The 22,665-nt window shown below is 41.8% G+C and overlaps 1 protein-coding gene across 3 annotated transcripts; it reads right to left on the bottom strand.

The window, feature by feature from the left end:
- Nucleotides 1-311: 311 nt before the first annotated feature.
- Nucleotides 312-17,757, bottom strand: LOC128410922 (opsin-5-like). Of its 3 annotated transcripts, XM_053382793.1 has the most exons (7): nt 16,963-17,068; nt 13,938-14,594; nt 12,869-13,074; nt 4,013-4,112; nt 3,026-3,130; nt 1,664-1,887; nt 312-1,118 (listed from the first exon to the last, which is right to left on the bottom strand). In XM_053382793.1, the coding sequence occupies exons 2-7, from the start codon at nt 14,098-14,100 to the stop codon at nt 675-677; spliced, it is 1,242 nt and encodes a 413-aa protein (XP_053238768.1). In that variant the 5' UTR covers nt 14,101-14,594; nt 16,963-17,068; the 3' UTR covers nt 312-674. The 3 variants fall into 3 exon arrangements, with proteins under 3 accessions (XP_053238768.1, XP_053238766.1, XP_053238767.1); XM_053382791.1 differs by lacking the exon at nt 13,938-14,594 and having other exon boundaries at nt 16,963-17,757; XM_053382792.1 differs by lacking the exons at nt 3,026-3,130; nt 13,938-14,594 and having other exon boundaries at nt 16,963-17,757.
- Between the last annotated feature and the right edge of the window lie 4,908 nt (nt 17,758-22,665).

Genomic DNA, 22,665 nt, shown 5'->3' with positions numbered 1-22,665 from the left:
CCTAACTGCACCTGCGATTAAGGACTCAGGACTTCGGCTCTAGTGGCTCAGCGGCAGCCTTCAGACTTAAGAACAAGGGTTTTGGTTCTCATAACTGCTCTCCAGTAGGCAGCACCTGGGACCTGAAATGTTTAGTCTCCCACAGGGAGTATGTTAAAAGACTATCCACCCTCTGGTGGCTGACTGTGGAGCAGCATTGCAGTGCTATTTCCTGACCGGCCCCTGAGTAAATGCACTGTTGTGAAGACTGCAAGCAAAGTGAATAAAGCCAGGATTTTAAGCAAGAAATAAAACCAGCCCAAAAGATACGTAACTTCTGAATTATATTATTTAGGTGGAGAAAATATTGGTGATTTTGTTTTTCTTTTTTTACATGCCAGTGAATGGATTTTCCACAAAAACGTCTTTCACTTGCAGCTGCAGAGGGGGAAACGAATCCCTGCTCAGGCTAGATGTGCTGCTCACCTTTATATTTAATTAGCCACGCAGCAATTTTTATGAGTCTCCCCTATGTACCGCACATGCTTTTAGTGCTGGTTTTATGTGTCCTGCTTCATTGGAAGTCAAGCTGGTATGTCATGTTAAGTGCTAGAGGAAAGGGCAGGGGTGAAAGGAATTGGGGCAGCAGTATCCTATGGGTTGTGTTCACCGGCTGCACATTTTGAACAACCGGGTCACAGCCTGTCGCATTCGATATCAGGGTTGTTGGATGGGGTATCAAAAGCACCAAGATACACCTCCCTGTTGACAGGGGGCGGGGTGTTAGAACGACTCCCCACACCAGAATCAGGACTCAGTGCAGGATGAACTTCTGGCGCGTATTTCTCCTCTCTCTGAGAAGGCGAGTTCTCCTGTTTCTGCTTGAGGTTCTTGAACCGCTTGAGCTTCACGGGGTCCTTGATCTCTTTGGCACAGTGCAGCAAGACGAGGATGTCCTTCCGGAATTTGGAGCTCATTCCAAAGTAGATGATGGGGTTGTAGAAGCTGGCAGATTTCGCAAAAAGGCTGGCGAGGATGCTGGTTAGATTGGGCACAGAGTAACCATAGGCGGACCACATGGAGATGACCGCGTATGGGGACCAGGCTGTGATAAAGGCTGTGCAAATGACTATGGAAACCTAGAGGAGAGAAAACGAGACTTGCCAGTTTCCACTTTCTTGCCCAAGGGATCCCTGTAAAGAAGGTGGTTCTGGAAAACTGGGAGACCTGGATCGTATTTCCAAGTGTCTCATTGACACACAGACCTAATAAATATATTTCAATCCTCTAGAATTATCTGCCTCCTAGCTACCTCACATTTTAAGGTTGTCTAAGCTTTACAAGTGTTTTATATTAGAAAATTTAGTTTGCTCCTCACAGGCGCTGCATTTCCCAGCACCCTCAACAAATTACAGTTTCAGGATTCTTTTGGGGGAAAGTCATGTGCTTTAAATGCATGGTTTGTATTCAGCCACACTGTGTGCATGTGTGTTTGAGAGGGAAGGAGGTGGCAGAAAGAGAAAAGGAGTATCTGTCCCACTTTTGACTTTAGCTCCATCCACCACTGGCCTCAACTCCACCCACCCCTTGTATGCTGCTCTGACCACTTCTCTGAAGGAAATGCAGCCCTTGGCTTTTAAAAGTTTCTCCACCCAATGCAGACTAAGGAAAAGCCCAGACTGACCCTTGTGACGCTTCGTTCCATTCGCCTCTGTCTATCAGTTGGGTCACCTGCTCCGCTTAATGCATGGCTCGACTTGACAGTATTGATGATGGAGACGTAAGCAAAAACCATGACAGACACAGGCAGGAAGAAACAGCAAATGAAAATGGACACTATATAAGACTTGTAGATGGTTGAGAAATTAGCTTTTGCCCAGTCTATTTCACATGTTCCATACATGCGATCTAGGAAGCAAAAGAACTTGGTTAGTCATTCTTTTTTTAAAAAAAAAAAAGCTTGCTGAGATTTTCCAGTTTTAAAATTCATCAAGATTAATTTCTCTTTATAATTCCAGGTGGAAAAGAAATTGAAATGTCTTAATGAAGTCCAAGAATTACAGCAGAGTTATTGCTGCAATATTCAATTTAGTTTAGCTTTCCAGCAGAGTAATAAGCAACCACTTATTACTTAGGGATGCGGGTGGCGCTGTGGTCTAAACCACAGAACCTAGGGCTTGCCGATCAGAAGGTCAGCGGTTCGAATCCCTGTGACAGGGTGAGCTCCCATTGTTCGGTCCCTGCTCCTGCCCACCTAGCAGTTCGAAAGCACGTAAAGTGCAAGTAGATAGGTCCAGACAGGGATGACTCGGGTTTAATGGTCAGAGGGTACCTTTACCTTTACCTTTAATAAGCAACCACCTGCAACCTGCCCTTTTTAGCACAGAAATGGCAATGGGTTTGGTTGCACCACCACCAAAAGTGGCAATAACGAAACAGCCGTACACTGCTGTGGGGGTGTAAAAATGCACAAGGAAAGAGATTCCCAGCCTCCTTTGGAGATAGTTCTTCTTGAGTGGGTGAGGCATGAAAGATGCACAATCACAGTAGTGCTATAGTGCTCCTATGGACTGTGCTGACAAAGTGATCCCCCCACCAACAGGAGTTCCTTTGAAATAGTTCCCACTGAGTAGTGCAAAATGCTAAGTTAGAATTTTAAAAATCCATATAGATTTTCAGGATAGATATATGTGACTCCTTCAGTGAGCTCTAGTTTGGGGTTTTGAAGACTAAAAAAACTAAGATTGGTAATGCAATCCTAAATACGTCTACAGTATTGGACTCAAAAGTAAGGCCAATTGGGCTTACACTCCGGAAAGTGTATAAAGGGTTGCAGTCTAAATTGTAAAATGGTGATGCCTACGTCTATAATGCTTAGATCTAGAAAACTGACCTAGATTCCAGCACTATTAGACTAAAATAGTGTAAAAATAATACTTTATTTAAATTGCTCATTGTAGATATGGGTTGTTGTGTTTCTAGATTCCCACAAATACTTTAGAGATAAATTCCCACAAAGACCTTCTCCTAGAGAGAAATTAATTACCTGTGTAACTGCCCCATCCCAGGACTGGAGCTACTGACCAGAAGAAAGCTGCTATCCATATAAGAAAAAGAGCCACATTGATGTTGCTATTGTTGATACAATGCCCTGAAATACACAGCAGAAGATTGGTGCTTAACTCATTTTGCTATTGTACACTTAAGACACACAGTCATAATAAAGAAAAATGGCACTGGTACATTTGTGCAACCAGGAATCCTTGTAGATTCCCTACCTTTGATGGAACTATTGGGATTGCAGCCCTTAGGTTGGAAGGTTTTGCTGTAGATTTCAATGAAGAAGAAGAGTTTGGATTTGATATCCTGCTTTATCACTACCCTAAGGAGTCTCAAAGCGGCTAACATTCTCCTTTCCCTTCCTCCCCCACAACAAACACTCTGTGAGGTGAGTGGGGCTGAGAGACTTCAGAGAAGTGTGACTAGCCCAAGGTCACCCAGCAGGAGGAGCGGATTCGCAAACCCGGTTCCCCAGATTACGAGACTACCGCTCTTAACCACTACACCACACTGGCTCTCAATGAGCCACAGAGTAGCAGTGTTGCCAGAACCCCAAACTGTGGTTAATCTTAACAATGGTCAATTGAAACAAGAAAGCTTCATAAACTATAGTGAAGACTAATTGCATTTTGTCCAGGTTTGGACACAAGGCTTAACTGTGATTAGTCTTGAGTGGAAGCAAAAAACTTATGAACTTCTCCTGGCCCTGCTAAAGGAGAAAAGGGTAAGTGCGTGTGCACAAGTTTAAGATTCACTGCAGCTTGCTACCTTAATGATAAACCATGGTTTATTGTTACACTCAAATTAGAACAATGTGTCTATGAGAGATTCTCTAGAATCAGGGTGAAGGGAATAACCCAGTTTTCTTTTAAAAACATTTAAATTGGGGCAAGTTTGGCCTATTGTAAGAAAGGAATACCTGTGAGACAGGATATCAAGCCTTAATAATTTTCTGTTGCCCAAAATACCTTACCTCGGTCTGGATGGCATCCTTTTATATAGCGAGTCACGCTAATCACTGTGAGTGTGTTAATGCTAGCAAGGCCAAACAGCAGTGTCAGAAATCCATCAACCTGGAAAAACAAACAGTAATAGGGTTGTTCCCACATCTAAGTTTCAGAATGCCAGGAGCAATAACAAATATTGGGATGGTGCCAGTGAGCTCATATGTTCTTTAGGGCATACAAGCATCTTAGATATCAGTGAAATATTGAATGTCAGGCAGAGTTATCATCCATATGATCAGTGAACATGTAGGTATCTGAAAACCAGGGATAAATCATGTGGTTGAGGAGTACATTAAATGAACAAGCAAACACATGCTTTAGACACACACTCCTAAGCTCCTGAATTACTGAAACGCAAAATGAAGAATAAAAGTACATTTAACATTCTGTACAGAGAAAGAGCATGAAGCAGTCAATCGAAGTATGCCATTGATTTCAGTGGAAGAGGCTCAGTTAAGTCAGTGGGGCTTGCAAAGCACTTAACTTTGGATGGACTGTAGCCAAAAGAACTAAGCAGAAATTGAATAGCTGGAACTCCCTTTGCCAGGGAACGATTCACCCGCTAAAATAGCTTAGCTACAATGATCCACACTTGTCTGCCAATGTCCCGGTTGGACAACTGTATACATGGAGCTGCCCGTAAAGATAACTCGGAAGTTTCAGAATTTAGTTCAGAATTTGGCTGCCAGAATTCTGTCACATGGGTAATTATAGAACTTCTTAGAGTATTTCAATGACTGCCCATTCACTTCAGGTCACACTTCAAAGTGCTGCTGCCTACCTTTAAGGTTCTAAATAGAGCCCTGCATGCCCTGCCTTCTCCCATACTATCCTGCCCTTGCATTAAGGTCTTCTCTAAGCACTGTCACTTGTTGAAGTGTCTCATGCTTGCATGTAGGAAAATACCTTTACTGTGGTGGTGCTGTGACAGACTGGCATTGACCTTACAGTCCTTTGGGCACAAGGTTTAGACAGGATTCTTTGCCCAATGATTAGAAAGCGACTACATATATTTGGTTTTCAGTTTCTATCTCTTAGTTTTATTATGGTTTGTTTTCATTTTTAGGATACTTTACATCTTGTTTTTATTGCATTGCGTTATTGTTGCCCTGCTGTCCATTTGGATTTACATGTTCTTGGAGTTGTGTACTATTGCATTACCCCTATTCTTGTGGTTTTAACAGCAGATTGACAGCGGCGTGCAATTGTTTATCAATAGGGATTTTCAAATGGTGCAATGAGCACATTAAAACATTGCCAAACCATGGTTTGGTGTTCCAAGAACAATTCTTGAAGAACATTGTGTTTGTGGGCTCTTGCCTTCCACAGCAATCATTCTTGGTTTACAGAAAACTATGGTTTGAACACAATAACTGACTGTGACTTAAAATGGCAAAGAACTATCATTTGCAGTAAAATTTTCTAAGTGCTGAGAATGAACACAGGAGGGAGAGCATAAGCCCAAAACTCATTTAGCTTATTTGACTAGTTTATTTACTCTTTTGGTCTGTGTGGTTCTCTTCTTCCATACATACAATAACTGCTCAAAAATCCTACAAATAATATTCCATTAACAAATTGGGACTATTCAAACATTACACCAAGAACCTACATTGGTGACTGGAATATTATTTGTTGGACTTTTGAGAAGTTACCATACTTACTGAAGTGTGGAATAAAATAACCACTCAGGCATCTAAACTGGCAAATTAACTCTGACAACTTTACTAAACATCAAGGATGTTTAGCCAATCTCAGTATTGACTCTGTCAGCTCTTCTTACCAATTAGAAAATATTAGCAGATTGTCAGTTTTGCTTCCCATCCCACAATTACATCAATACTGTTGTGGGCAATTTAGAGAGTAACAAATTTTTGTTCACTGATTGCGTGCTAAGACATGAACACAAGGAAGGGTCCCATATTTTAAACTGCAATATGCCCAGAGAACCCTATATCTATATCTCAATGTGCCTTTGCTTGAGGGCAATTCCCGTTTAACTCAAAAGCAATTACTTTCTGGTAAACATGTACAGGGCTGAGCTGCTAAATATGGAATGTATGTTTTTGGGGACTTCAGCTTCAGACAGCAAATTCATTTATTCTCCCAACTCTGGTGCACGTAACAAAAGCCTGACACACAGAAATATAGATGAAGCTTTTTCTGGTATGGATATAAGGGGTGAGAAAAGCTCCACTTGCTAAATTCCTGTATGCTCAGCAGAGGTTCAATACACAGGAACACTTCTCCCTAAAAGTTGATAACCCTAGGAAGTCCTTGCCTTTTAGAGGATACACTCCTATCTGAAACCCCAGAGAGCTCCTACTAGTCAGTGTATAAACCTTTTGGGATCAGGACACATCACCGCACCCCTTAAATACTGTGTTCTTGGGGGGGGGCCCTCCTGCAGATACCATTTTATCAGGAGGCGAAGGAATCAACCCACAGCAATTCCTTTCTGTTAAGTGTTAAGACATGTGCCATCTCTATTGACTTTTGGGCAGCTTTTGAAGATCTCCCTCTTCCAACATACGGTACCTCTAGCCATACCTTTCCAGTATGACTGGCAACTATAGATCCAGGTCCTTCAGACACTGAAAGATTCAGGCATGGTAGTCACACAGCAGCAAATATTCTAAGATTGACAACATCAGAATTTGTAAAGCAGATTTTTTGGGGGAGGGAATCTCCCCCCACAACCATCTTTCCTAAACAGTAGTAGGCAACAGGAAATATTAGTAGGGAAAAAGCTCTCTCCACCCTTTCAGCTTTTGGTTTTGCTCCGTGAGTTTATTTTAAAGAGACTCCATTGTTAATTAACCAGGATGCTGAGGTGAGCTTACACAGCGTGTCTCCTCAGCACTTTTACCACCTGCTTTATCTGTTAATGCTCTTAAGGGCTGTCAGTTCTATGGTTTGGTTGTTATTTATTTCCATCTTATACAAATGTCAGGAATAATGAACTATATATAGGCATGAATCCCCAGGAATACCTGTGCTTCAGCTACTACTTAATTAAGTCTGAGAGCCTAATTCTCAACCCCCATTCCATTTAACAATTTCCAGAGGGGTATCTGGGTTAGGCCGCTGTAGCAATACCAACAAATGTTCCTGTGGCACTTTAAAAACTGATTATTATTTATCCAGGGGTCAGACTCTTTGTCCCATCCATGCAGTGTTATCCTGAGTTATAGGGAGGCATGGAGGAGAAAACTGATGCATTTGAAGGTGAAGCTACATAATTCACAATAATAATAAAAAATTAAAATTTGTACTTTTGGAAATCTTTCAATGAAGATCTTCAATCACATGGAATGTGCTCTATGGGGAGCTGGCTTCAGGCATGAGGCCCAATGGCAGACCAACTCTGCGCTACAAAGATTCCTGCAAACGTGACATGAAGCCTGGTAACATCAACCCTGCCGTGTGGGAATCGCTTGCAGACGACCGCCTGGAGCCTGACAGTCAGGTCATGTATCCATAGCAGTGACCAGAGGAGGAATGGCCACTGGGAGAGGCAGAGAGAGAAGAAACACCATGATGCATCTGCAGCAGCACAAGCAGACACCTACCTCTGCCCCAGCTGCAACAAAACATGTCTCCCCCATATTGGTCTCTACAGCCACAGCAGGCGCTGTAACCTTCCAAAAGTTTGAATTCACCTCCAAATGTGCATCCTCCATTGTCTCCCAGGACATATGGATGTTTCCCAGTGGCTCCTTTTTGGCAATAGTCCTGTTGCAGCTCAACGCCTGGGTTCTCTATTAGGAGTGATATGGTCCACCAGAATCCCAAACACTGCTCACGGAACACTACTTTCATGAACAAATGTGTTTTGGTAACTCACTATATGAGAAGACTCACCATATGAGACATGCGCAGAATACCAACATCACTGTGAGCGCAACTCTAAAACATGTTGCTTACTCAGATGTAAGTCCCACAATATTATGTGAGCCTGCTCCCTAGTATGAGCATTTAGGATTGTAGTCTGTGTGCATTTTGATGCTTTGGGGGATTTTTTAAAAGTCAGTCTGAGTTTCAGTCAGTTCCCTTGCAGCTGACATGACTAATTAATCCATGTTGGCAGCCTCTGCCAAGGCAAAAGGTTAAACACGTCCAGGGAATGAACTGTTTCTTGAGGACCGCTGGGTCAGTTTTGACGCATGCTAGCAGGGTGGACTGAGGAGATAAATAGAGTACTTCTATCAACTTTGGCTGATACACCAGCTGCAACCATCCAGCAGGATAGAGAAAGCCTGGCCACAGTTACCCATGCTCTGGTATTTAGACTACAGCAATGCATTGTGGGTGGTGTTGCCTTTCTTTTTTTAAAAAAAGTCTAGAAACTGCAGGTGGTTCAATGCAGGCTACAATACTGTTAACTAGGACTTTGTCTTTCACTGCCAATGTTTCTTCAGCTCCATAGGCCCCCAGTCTGTCCGCGGTTTCAACTTAAAGTGCTCGTCTAAAGGTTACAGAGCCCTTAATTTCCTGGAACCTAAATGATTACCTTCTCTTATATATGCACGCTCTCCTTAGAGGCTGTGGTCTATGTTCCCCTCCAAGTCCGCTCCAGAGAAGCGGACACGGAGCAATGGATCCAAACTGCAGGAAAGAAGATTCCACCTAAACATTAGGAAGAACTTCCTGACAGGAAGAGCTGTTCGACAGTGGAATTTGCTGCCAAGGAGTGTGGTGGAGTCTCCTTCTTTGGAGGTCTTTAAGCAGAGGCTTGACAACCATATGTCAGGAGTGCTCTGATGGTGTTTCCTGCTTGGCAGGGGGTTGGACTCGATGGCCCTTGTGGTCTCTTCCAACTCTATGATTCTATGATTCTAAGTGAAGTGAGTAGTGACTAAGGAAAAGGACTTCTTGGTGGTAGCACCTCGGCTATGGAGACTCATCTGGAACTTTATCCAACGTCTTTTCAGCACCAAATGAAGACCTTTTTATTCTCCTGGGTTTATATTTATTTAGTTGATTTGTATATCGTCTTTTGCACAAACCACAGAGCAGTTTGCAGAAGAATCAAACAAGGCAAAAACAATGCATAAAATTCCACTAAAAACCCACAACCCCTAAATGCAAAACATAGCAACCCACAACGGTTTACTAACTGCAGCAGAAACAAACCTTGTACTGCACACTAGAGCTCCTGGCCCTCCTGTCTGATCCTCTTTGGTGATCTTAAGAGCCTTTTAAAACCTCAAATGTTCGCATGTATTCCTAGTCCTCTGGCTACAGCAGATGGTCCTGGCTCCCTTCCTATCTTCCCCATCTCTCTTGGGCTGCCAACTGGCTAGAATTATATTGGCCCAGACGGAATTTAATCCTCAATGCTTGTTGCTGGAACAGCAGTTTGTAAATCCATGTTTGTTAATCGGTGTTCCTTGCTGTTCACTGTACAGTAGTTAAGGTGTACAGAATGTATTGAACCATGAGCGTTCCTGCCGCAGTAAACAAATTAGGCCACAATCCAGTGCAGATGTAGGTGGATTTTAAGGCCACACTAGTCCCTAAACCTTTTTTTTTCTTTTTCATTTATTGTCGCTACAGGCCTCTTTCAATTGCCTGTCTTAACACTGCTATTTTAAACAAATCCATTAGTGAGATCCATTTTCAAAGCAACAGCTGATTTCTTTTATGGGGGAAAACACTGAACATACTCAGAAGCACTGTACCTGTAGGTAGTTCCTCTATTCTGTACCAGACAGAATCCTTTCCAGCTCTATATTCCGAACTCAGTACTAATAGAGAATCTGTTCCCATTTTGAAGGAATATTTAGCCATGCAGCCTAATCCTGTGCAGGTTTACTCAGAAGTAATTTCCTCACTGGGTTTAATGGGACCTTAGATTCTACTAAATATTTGATCTTTGTTTTCTGGAGATGGCCCTGGCCTCTCCAGCCAGATCCTGCCAAGGTGCTATAAGAAGAGCCCTCTTAGATCAGACCAAAGGCAGTGAGCAGTGAGGTGGCAAGTTTGCAGGTGGCATTAAATTATTCAGGGTTTGTAGAACAAAACAGAAAAGCAGGGTTACAAAGAGCTTTGAAAATATTTCTCCAGACTAGATATATGGACAATAAAAGGGCAAATGTGGTTCAATGGAACTGAGAGTAAAGAGATGCACATTGCAGCAAAAATCACTAACTGGTAACTGACCAGAGAACTTGGGGTAGTTGTGGCTCTCTCAGTGAAAATATAGTCTGTGACACCTATGAAACTGGCAAATTACATGGTAGGAATCACTAGGAAAGGGATTGGCAAAATAAAACTGCCAATATTGTAATGCCTTCATACAAATCTGTGATGTGACAACACTTGAAGAATGGGTACAGTTCCAGTGATCACATCTCAAAAAGGATTATTGTAGAGATGGAAAGGTGCAGCCAGGATTATTGTAGAGATGGAAAGGTGCAGCCAGGATGATCAGGGGCCTGGAGCAACTCCCCTGTTGGAAAAGATTACATTGCTTGGAGACTTTTAGCGCAGAAAGTAAGGTGGAAGGACACACGTGATAGAGATGTATAAAATTAGAGGTGTACAGAAATGAATTATGCATGGTGTGGCTAGAGAGAAGTTTTTATTCGTAATAACATCTGAACCCAGCGAAGTTCTTCATACCTCATTATTAAACGATGGAATTTGCTACCACAATATGTGGTGACAGCCATCGACTTAGATGGCTCTAGAAGAAAAGTAGACAAATTCATAGAGAATAAGAAGGCGATCCATGGCCACTATTCATGATGGCAACACGCTGCCTCCACGATACCAGTTGCTGGGGGATAGCAGTGTGAGAGAGCTATTGCTCTCATGTCCAGATTGAAGGCTACCCATAGGCATCTGGTTTTCCACCATGGAAACAGGGTACGAAAGTAGGCCATTGGGCTGATCTATCAGGGATTTATTATTATTATTATTTAGCTCACCATCCTGTTTCCCAGCCTACATTGGGTGTTTATGGTTCACTATTGTGTACCATTCTATTGTGTAGAATCACTTATTCAACCCTTGATCGTCAAAAACTTACTATTCATGTTTCACCTCACCCTCAGCAACATCTCCTTATATTAGAGTTTTCAAACACAATTAGCAATCTTGTTTACATGAAAGTCTGATGAAATGAATGCTTAGGAACTCTTCCCAAACCACTGAACAAATGAATTTCACCCCTATGTATATAAAGTTTGTTCGCCAAGTATCACACACATCAAGTATTAGGTATTTTAAATTAAGGGCAAAAATATGTTTCTATACATGTAAAGCCAAATTGTAAATTCTGGTGTGGTTTATTTTCCTTCAAAATATTACCAATGATTTCAGTATTGGTCATTTCATGGAAATCTGATGGCATACTGTGACTGCACGTTCTGAAGTCTGTTAACACAATTTTAGTTTCCTCTTTGCAGGTTAGAAAAATAATTAAAAATGGAATGTTGTTGTTGGCAAAAGTTTGTTTTGTGAAGCCAGAGTTCTAGTCAAAATGACAGCCAAACAAACACTGACAGCAGAAAGACATAATTTTTCTGTCACCTGATATATCTGGCATACCTCTCAACAAATTAGGTGGCAAATAACTCATGCTACACTTTTAAGAAATGTTGGCAAAAACATTTCTTCTATAATTTAAAAATGGACAACGTTCCTCATATGTTCTGTTTAAAGCTCTGTTATGGACATGCATTTGTTTTAATAAAATATTTACACAGTCACTTGACTAACATTTTTGCATGAAAATTGAATAAAGGGGCATTTGTTTCAGCATCTCTGTCCAAAATGTGGCCCAATTTGGATTTCCATTACCTGCTAAATGGTCTCAGAAACACTATCCCTCAGTTTTTACAGGCAAAATGGAGCCAGAAGTTGAGTATAAAATGAATAATCCAAAGGAAAATGTAATCCCGAATTTAGCTCAGTTACAAAAGAGAGTGCAAACTTGCACTCAATACAATTGCCTAAATCTTACTGGATATTTGATTGATTGATTGATTGATTGATTTGATCTGATTTGGGATCAGTGGGATTTAAGCTACCTAACTGTGTGCAGGCCTATAGCCTAACTGTGCACAGGATTGCAGCCAACTGACAACTTTTCCATGGGGGGAAAAAAGATTACATGCTACCTATAACTGAAAATTGAAGGCCAATGTTCAGGTACTGCAGTAGCCCACTGAACATCAGTGTCATCTGGATATCCAAAAGTTGCATTATCTCCCGCTGGTCTCCCAAGCTTTGAGCAGAGATGTCAATGATTTTTCATTGCACCTTTTAAATTGTATTTATTTATTTAGCTGGAACAGTTCCAACTTTTTTCCCAACAAAGGAAGCACTTGTAAATGTTTGAGTAAATCCACCCCTCTTTTTCCTGCATTGATCTTGATTTAGCACAGAGTGCACCCAACAGAGCCTCACCGACACATATCACGACCTGCCAAGTACTTGATGACCCCTCCTCCTGTTTTTTGTATTGCACATCAGGGAGAAAAAAATAAATGGGAAGTTTACTGAATGCTGGATACTTGTATGTATTCGGTTTAGTGATTCACAACTTGTGCAGCACTGGTATGGGATTATATCTGCCCTAACCACTTAACCAGGGTTTGTAAACCAGCTTCCAATTAATGAATAAGATGCAGGACATGGTTAGCATTGGTGTAGATGTAACACTAATCCATATTTAAAGTGACAAGGGAAGAAAGGTGGTTGAACTTGCTCTGGAGAGGTGAGGAAGGGAATGCATTGTGTCTGTACTAGGCCATGGATTATATGATATTTATGTTTCATGACTGGCCGAACCACTGAAATTTAGTTCTTACCTGACAAGTCCATATGGATGTGATCAGAAATCCATCGTCTCTGAATACGTTGAAGATTTCAATGATCCCGCGGGAATAACCAAAGACAGACACACTGGCATCAGATACAGCTAGGTTAAATGTCAAGTAGTCCGTGGGCTGAAGGGTAGCCCGTTGTCTATAGAGTACAAAAATTACAATGCTGTTCCCAAACCAAGACATCCAACCTGGAAAATAAAAGGAAATGCTCAGAATGAAAAGCTGCAAAAAGCAGCCCTTGTCAAGTAGGAAACACTTCACAGCACGAACACACAACATTATATAATTATTGCAGCTTCTACACTGGAACCTTGTAGTGCTGCAATCAGCTGAACGTAAGTAAGAAATGGGACAGTGTGTTCCTCTTATTTGCTTTCTAATGAGCATGCAAGAATATGTTATGGTACCTTAAAAAGTAACAAACTGTATAATAGCATACGTGTTGGTGAGGAGGGTGAGGTCAGAAGGAAATTAAATGCATGCAGTACTGATGGCCAATTGCATTGTTAAAGCCAGCTGTTCAAGAGCAGTTGACAATAAGTTTGTGAAGGATGCATAGTCAAGCCTTACTAATAGCCCATTGAACATCATAGGACTTAGTTCTCAGTAGATAATGGTTAGGATTGTGTCATGCTTAATGAGATCACCAGGGACATTCCCTCAGGCCTCAGATTTGGCCCTGAAATCAAGGTCTGGGATGCCCCTGACCAGGAAACCCTATAGAGGAGACAGGAGCATACCATTAAAATAAATGCATGTAACTTCTTCACAGACATGGGAAAACAATACTGGTAGACTGATGGATAAGATGGTCATACTAGCAAAAGTAGTTTCTTCAAAAAGCATTGATTGAAGGGTCAAAGAGACTTGGCAAAGGCAATATTTAGAAAGTTTCACCACAGGGTTGAGGGACCTTTGTTCATCTGAGTGCCAGATTCCATCATACAGAAGCCTTTGGAGGCCACGTTGGTGGGAGAGATCAGAGGAGGGAGAGCTCAGAGTGGGGCAGATCAGAAGCAAAAGTGCATGAAGCCATGGAAAGGGCTCTTACCTTTGTACAGTGGGCTACATTCTAGCTGTGAAAAAGATAGTTTCCATGGGCATCTTTTTCCAGCAAGGCAAGCAAAGAGGCCTCGTTGCAGATCAAAGACCCATTCCAGCCAGGGAGAAGCACTCAAGAGGGCACAGAGCTGGGCCAGTGAGGACTGTGGCATGGACAAGGAAGGGCTGGATGAGGAGGACTGGAGGGCTGCATCCTGCACCCAGGCTGGAGGTTCCCCACCCTTACTCTACAACGTCATTCTGCGGATGGAGACCATCTGTTTATCAAGAGGCTTTCAACCCACTGGACATGTAACCATTTTCCTTTCCTTTTTTGAATTGGGCATCCTTGAGTATATCTGAAGATAATTTTAAGAACACAAGGAAAGCCTGTTATGATCAGACCAAAGGCCCATTTAGTCCAGCATCCTGTTCTTACTGTGGCCAACAAGATACCTTTGAGAAGCCCATAAGCAGGACCTGAGCACAAGAGCGCTCTCCCCACTTGAGATTCCCAGAAAGTGGAATTCAAAGCCATACTGCCTCCAAAGCTGCAGGGCAAAGATAGTCATTGTGGCTGATATCTGTATCTGATAGCTTTATCCTCCATGAATTTGTCTAGCCCTCTATCATATGTCTGGTTTTCTCTTCTTTCTCCACAATTCTGCTTTGTTTTTTGTTTAAAGAGGAAGTGGCACATATACAAACAATCAGCAAATACAGACTTTCAGGTTTAATTTTGTGTTCATTTTTTATGACTTTCTAGTTCATTATGTTTTCCACATGCCCATCCAGACTGAAGAAGATGAAGACTGCGGTTGTGCAACATAAGACAAGCAAACTGCCCAAACTCCAGTTAAGACAAATCAAGGAACACTGTTACTTCAGTAAGTACTGGTTATATGCTAGAACAACAATTAAGCACATTTAAACAAACATAGTGCACTAATGACACTTAAAGCCCTAATTACTTAGCAGCTGATGATTACAAGGACACACAAAAAAAGGTTTTAAACTAAGAGGTGGTTGTCAGTGGCGATTAAACATTAGAGAGCATCTCCTATAAAATTCTGTCAGGGATGCATTAGAATCTTCTTCTTATTTATCTATTTAACAGGATTTATATACCACTTAATCATCAAAACCTCCAAATGGTTTACACAAATGTATTTCAAACTCGTACCTTTCTGAATCTGGCAATGGTGTTCTCTGATCAAAAAATGTTTTTAAAAATGCACATATTGGGGAAATGTGCATAAAATGTATATATTAGTGAAAACAACTTACAAAAATGCATTATACATATTGCATACAGAAATGTATTGGGCAAAATTGCATACATAAGGTGAATATTGGGAGAAATCTGCAGTGAAATGCTGATCAGGTCTCATGAGGACTTTTAAAATTTAATTTCACAAACTGATGCAGAGATAGGGAGAACTGAAGAGTAGAAAAATGTGAAACTGAGAGAAACTGAAGTTGACAGATTCATCTATTCCTACCATAGTAAGGCCAACATCTTGGATGGTTTACAACACACTACATTGTGTTGGAGGTGCTCCTTCTGCTAAACACAGGTGAGAGGTGAGGTTAGGAGACAGCATTCCAAACTGTTTGCCCCGACACTTTCGTGTGTCAGTTGCAGTGTGTATGTCTGTCATGCAAAAGCTCCCCGTGCTCCTTCCAGGGCTCGAAAGGGGTTAGTTTAACTTCCAGTTTGCTAGTAAAACTGAAATACTGTGTCATGAAATGATGTATGTCTAAAAAGTGTGTCACCAACATGAAAAGTTTGGAACGCTCTGGGTTAGGGCAAATGGGTATTCACATTCTCTGTGTGAATTAATTTTAACAAAGCACTCCTATAATAGAAAAGAAACACTTCAGTTTTGAATTATTGTATTCATGTGTAAAACAAAGTTCTAATCAGCTAAAGAAAAAAAGAAAAAGTAGAAAAGAAAAGAACAATTTAACCTCCCATGTTAAAATTGTAGGAGAAACTGCATCAATAATTTTGACCATTGCCTTAGAAAACACATATTTAGTTCACTAATACCAACGTAGAACGTTATCTAGCAACTTCGGAATATCGAATGCATTAAAAATTAAGAATTAAGAAGATTCTTACTCTTGATAGTGTCTCGCTTATTTAAAATGTTTAAAATCTTGACACTAGGACTCTCTAAAATATTGGGTCTATAAGAACAGTGATATTCCTATGATAGGCCTCAGCTATTCACCAGCTTGTTATATTACAGGGTCAGTATCTTAAAGGGGGGAAATGCAGCACTGCTGTTTTATTATTAAGTAAGCACAGCAGTGCCAGTATGTTCAAACTTCTGTACACAAATGTCTACAGTTTAATAATGCTTGTAACAGTAAATGTTACACAGTGTAGATTACCTTTTTGAATGCAGAAACAGCTTAAAGTCTTACAAATTTAATAGGGCAAATGGCATAATTTATTAGTCTTTTATTGTTCCACAATATTTTTATATTTGCTGCAACAGACTAACACAGTAATCACCCTGGAAATTATCAGCTGCATACATCACACACAAACTTTAATAATCTGAATTATTTTTAGCATGCAAAGCAAATACATCTTTTAGTTAGCAAGAGGTGTAGAGTATTGGAACAGTAAATAAGTGACAGCAGTATTTCGCTAGGATAATATGAGGTCATCTATTTCTGCACATGATTCTTCTCCCACCCGTTTTATTTCTTTGCCAAAGAATCTTCAACTGCACTTTAGTAGAGGAGCAGCTTGGATTATATGTAGGCTGGTTAACCCCAAGTATTTGGACTCAAGCCATTTTAATTGCATTTGAAATGAATGGGAGCTAATCCAGTTAAAGTCCAGTATTTCATCTTACCTGGACTTAACAATATTGTCTTCCCGCTTCCAAATGTTTCAATGTTTTCTTTAGTAAAAATGCACCACTGTTCTGTTTCAATAAGAGCTGCAACTAATTAGGCTCAACAGAAGTCCCTGTGAATTTTGCAGGCATGCTTAATCCATAAATCCATATACATACCCAGAGCCAGTAGATAGAAGCCAATGATCTTCTCTCCTTGTTCTGAGACAGGAGCGTCTTTGTTCAAAAAGGAGATATTGTTGTTTCTCCATGGTGCCTGAGGGGAACTCTGAAAAGACATTTTCTGTAGTTTCTGACCCAGAACTTGCCCTTTCCCCAGGTCCTGGTGCAAAGAGAAAGAAACTGACCTCTGCCGTCCTGAAACCTCTGATCGCTCTCTTTCTATGGAGCCCCGAGACTGATAAGGCAGAGGGGAATCTAAGGAGACAAGTAGCAGCTTTGCAGCCTGCTGGCCTGCTTGCATTTGCTAATCCTATCTATTAATACTGGTGATCACCAATCTGTGACTAGACAAAGACCCTGGCGCTTTGTCATTTACCTGGGGCTAAAGTATGCAGATGGTCACTTCAGCATGTAAAACTGTGGCATCAAAAAATGGAGGTCAGCTTGAGAAAAAATATGTAGTAGGTAAAAATCAGGCTTACAATATGAAAACACAAGGTGCCCACATTCATTATGTGCAGAGACACATAGCCATAAATTGTTCTGAAGGAATTTCATCATCATAACAACAGCAACAATAATACCCCAGCCACCTGGGTAGCTTCCAGCATGTATAAAAACATAATATAACATCGAACATTGAAACCTTTCCAATACAGGACTGCCTTCAGATGTCTTCTAAAGGTTGTACAGTCATACCTTGGAAGTCAAACTGAATCCGTTCCGGAAGCCCGTTCGACTTCCAAAACGTTCAGAAACCAAAGCATGGCTTCTGATTGGCTGCAGAAAGCTCCTGCACCCAATCAGAAGCTGCGGAAGTCCCATCGGACGTTCAGGTTCCAAAGAACATTTGCAAACCAGAACACTCACTTCCTGGTTTGTGGTGTTCGGGAGCCAAAACGTCTGAGTACCAAGGCGTTCAGAATCCAACTCCTTGACATCTGATGGGAGTGCATTCCACAAGAAGGGTGCCACTGCTGAGAAGGCTCTCTGCCTGGTTCCCTATAACTTCACTTCTCTCAGTGAGAGAACTGCCAGAATGCCCTGGGAGCTGGACCTCAGTGTTCAGGCTGAACGATGGAGGTGCAGACGCTCCTTCAGGTATACAGTACTTTTACTACTAATATAACATAATATTTTACCCAAGACTTCCACAAACCAGTTCATATAACAACAGATTGGTGTTCCTTCTTTCTGTACATTTTAGGGGGTGGGGATTAACAAGGCTTGACAACCATATGTCAGGAGTGCTCTGATGGTGTTTCCTGCTTGGCAGGGGGTTGGACTCGATGGCCCTTGTGGTCTCTTCCAACTCTATAATTCTATGATTCTAAGTGCATTGCACAACCTTTTCAACCAACCATTTGAGGGGTGGGGTAACCAAATATGCCCTCAAAAAGGGTGGGGTGCAAATTATGTTTGGATAATTATTTCGGGGGGGGGGACATTGTCACATGGGCATCCCTGGGGGTGCTGCTGAGCTAGAAGCCTGCCTGGAGAGCTGTGAGCATGCATAGCGATTTTACTTGCACAGTGTTTAAATAAAAATGAAGACTCCCGCAGCCACTTTGCACACTCAAATAAGGCAAACACAGCTCTCCCCATTCTTCAAAAAAAAGTTCTTGCCAATTTGCACTGCCCATACAAAATGAGCAGAAAACAACGCCCCCATCCTAAAGTTGCAGGGGAAGCAGAGGAATGCATGACCCTGCAGATTTGGGTAGCAAGTATTTGTCCAGCACTAAAAAGAATGTTGGGAAAGATATAAGGGTACAAGGAGAAGGGGGCAACAGAGGACGAGATGGTTGGACAGTGTTCTCGAAGCTACCAACATGAGTTTGACCAAACTGCCGGAGGCAGTGGAAGACAGGAGTGCCTGGCGTGCTCTGGTCCATGGGGTCACGAAGAGTTGGACATGACTAAACGACTAAACAACAACAACAAAAAGAATACCTTTCTGATCCTGTCACCTGCACACAGTATATGGCAATAAACATGGCTGCCCCCATAGATCTGTGGGAGTGCCATTCTTTTTGCTACAAAATATCCATGGGAAGCTCTCAGGGCCAGGTCTATGAGGGCAACCATCTGCCCCACCTCCTAGCTTCTGTGCGAGGGAAGGGACATCACCATACCTTCCTCAGCTATCCCTAGCTGCAGCTGCTTCTTTGGGCAACGTTGGGGGCTATAATTCCCAGTCTGGGTTGTGGCCATTTTCTTTCTCCTCAAAGCTGAGGCAGTGCTGTACAGAATGAAGTAGTTCTAGTGACAGTTCTAGTCTGCCGTAGTTGAAACAAAATAATTTGTTTTTTTAAATTCCTTCCAGTAGCACCTTAGAGACCAACTAAGTTTGTTATTGGTATGAGCTTTGCATGCACACGAAAGCTCATACCAATAACAAACTTAGTTGGTCTCTAAGGTGCTACTGGAAGGAATTTTTTAAATTTTGTTTCAGGAATAAAGTAGGTTTAAGATTCTATCCTGTCTGTGGGGAGAGTACCGGTAATTTGCTTAATTGTCTGTCTCTGATACTGTACAGTTGCAAATTTGACTTTCTTTACAATAATTTGTCTTTTTTTAGTTTTTACTTGTGCAGGATGAGCAGCCTCAAGGTTAAGCTGCCATTGTGGATATGTCACATTATACAGTGGTACCTCGGGATACATACGCTTCAGGTTACAGACTCCGCTAACCCAGAAATAGTACATCGGGTTAAGAACTTTGCTTCAGGATGAGAACAGAAATCGTGCTCTGGTGGCGCGGCGGCAGCAGGAGGCCCCATTAGCCAAAGTGGTGCTTCAGGTTAAGAACAGTTTCAGGTTAAGAACAGACCTCCGGAACGAATTAAGTTCTTAACCCGAGGTACCACTGTACCACCAAAATTAGAGATTTTGGTGTTTTGTAAAAGAGATTGAAATACTAAGCACCCTCAAGTTACATAACGACATAGTTCCTTTGTTGAACAAGCTACATGAATAGCCCTTAATATTTGTATTTTGGAAAAATGACCTCCACCTTTTGGGCATCCACCTCCCCCCCCTTCCAACACGATGGGAAAGGAATCAGCAGTGCAGTTTCTGGGAAAGCAAACTGAGGTTTGGCTTAGCATTGGGTCGCCCATGGTTCTTTTGCGTGCTCGCCAAAAGAATTGTTTATGGAACGCAGGCATTTAGGCCATGTGGTAAAGAATATGAATTTCATCACAAGGCATTATTTCATCACAGCTCAATAGATGCATCATTATGTCACAGACAGGATATAAGTATTTTGTGTAGAAACTCCATTTTTGGCACATCATACTGGCTGGCAATTTGAAGCAACCAGCTTTCCGCTAATATAAAGCAAATATAACATTTTATAACCAAACCAATAGTGCAGCCTTTGTATGTGAGAGCTTTTACTCCGAAAGGTACACGACTAATACTGTCTTACTGGAGTGCTCAGAAGCCATTAACCTTTTAGTAATTAGGAAGACACTAATAATCTTGTTCAAGAAGCTAAATTAGTCACTGGAAAATCCCCCCTCATACTGGGATATGTTGCTATGAGCCATGATGTCCTTTTATGCTATGGTTTGGACAGGTTATTGAAGCTGGAAGGCAGGGAGCATTGATGCCCATATGCCTGCTGGCAGAAACATTTGGTTCCAAGAGAGCCAGTGTGGTGTAGCGGTTAAGAGTGGTAGTCTTGTAATCTGGTGAAACGGGTTCGCGTCTCCGCTCCTCCACATGCAGCTGCTGGGTGACCTTGGGCTAGTCACACTTCTCTGAAGTCTCTCAGCCCCACTCACCTCACAGAGTGTTTGTTGTGGGGGAGGAAGGGAAAGGAGAATGTTAGCTGCTTTGAGACTCCTTCGGGTAGTGATAAAGCAGGATATCAAATCCAAACTCTTTCTTCTTCTTCAAGCTTCTTCAAGCATCTGAAATGTTCTTTAAGTCATACTTGAACACAGTTTTGACTAGTTTGGCAGCACTAGCAACAAGTTGGGGGGGGGGGGACGTGGCAACATGGCAGCCTTCTGCACCTCCTTCTTCAAAGCCAACTGCCATTGTAACAATTATGGCCAGTGAGTCTTTTGATCGCCTTTCCCATTCACTGTTGAGGTTTTGATCAGGGCTGCATTTGCTGCCTGTCCTCATCCCGGCATTCATGGGCAACCTAGGGTTTATTTCTAGCCTTCCTTACCAGCACAAATCCTCTTCTGTGGGAAGGACAGAAAGAGAAAAACAACAAATGAATATAAGCTTAACTTGTTTTAACAATGTCAACATAGCAATAGGAAATGGGGAATATTTTCAGACTTAGAAACAACAACGAACGTTTACTCACATTTTTGATAAACTGTATGAGTAGACTTCTTGTGCTGACATCAGAAATGGTTTGTGAACTTCTGAATGGAACAGAATAACAGAAAATCGCTTTTAATTTGGAAAACCATGTGTACCTTAAAGCAGAGTTCCACACTTGGAGAAGGGATTAGATTACCCTCGAGGCCTCTTCCAGCTCTACAGTTCTAGCCCCTTCAATTTATCCTTTAGATCAGAGTGCCCTCTAGAGTCTTGTAGCATTTTATGCAGTCCTCTGTCACTTCCCTTTACCAAATCCTGCTTGGTTCCTAAATCAGCGCCTCTCTCTCTCTGGGTGCAACAAAGAGCTTCAACCAGACTTGTACACTGTCTTTATTGTGCTCACAATAAGAAGTCTTCCCCCCAAAACAAAAAGGTTTTGAATAAATACCACCAAAGGGTAACAAACACCATATAAGCCAAATGTCAAACCCCTCCAATAAAAATGGTCACAGTTGAAAAGTGCTGGAAATTGACACATTAAGCCTTTTTACTGTTAAACAAGCATGTGATTATTTTTTTCTGTGAAAACTATTATTCATTTAGAAAATTAATAAACTGCTTGATCCAAAAACAAACAAAGAAACAAACAATTTCCAAGGCCCAGATCCAACTACATAAAAACAAGACTCAAATATACAGGGGTACAGAGTTACAGAAGAACAAGCACCATGTATCTTAACAGGCATGTGGTTAAAGGGGTGGGGGCTGCATATCACACTTTAAAACTCCTGTGTGGATCCACCCTCACTGACCAGCTCCAATACTTTTGGATTGGAGAACTACTTTGGGCCAAGTGGTTTGAATGAGGCTGGGTGGGGCATCTCTCATGGATGCTTTTGTGATTCCTGCATTGCATGAGGTTGGAATAGATGACCCTTTAAGTCCCTTCCAACTCTACAATTCTGATTCTATTATGAGAAACCGACATTAGAAAAGCTGCCCTCTTAGCCTGCATTTTGATCTGCCCAGCCTTACAACAAAGGAAGCAAACATTCAGTGAGCGGGCTTCTGGTCAAAGCTCCTTCAACAGCAGGAGAGGTACAATAGTGCTGGCGATGATGATGAAGGGCGAGATCAAAGCTTGACTTGGCTGCAGAGATTTAAAAGCAAGCTCTGCAAGCGATTGCCTCTGCCTTGGAAGAGAGCCCTGCACCTTCCTACCTCAGGAGGCCTCATGGAGCAGCTCCAGCCTGCACCCTCTTCCCTGTAGGTGTCTTGCACCCATGGGATCAAACAGACTTGCCTGGTGGTGCTACAAAACAACCCCCCTGCAGTGCCACAAATCCAACTCAATGGCGTAACATTGGAAAGTGTCAATCACTTCTCCTACCTGGACAATTATGTTTCCACA

This window comes from Podarcis raffonei, chromosome 3, assembly GCF_027172205.1.
Source record: "Podarcis raffonei isolate rPodRaf1 chromosome 3, rPodRaf1.pri, whole genome shotgun sequence".
NCBI lineage: Eukaryota > Metazoa > Chordata > Lepidosauria > Squamata > Lacertidae > Podarcis > Podarcis raffonei.
The sequence above is the reverse complement of the archived record's forward strand: the minus strand, read 5'-3'. Positions and strand labels throughout refer to the sequence as shown.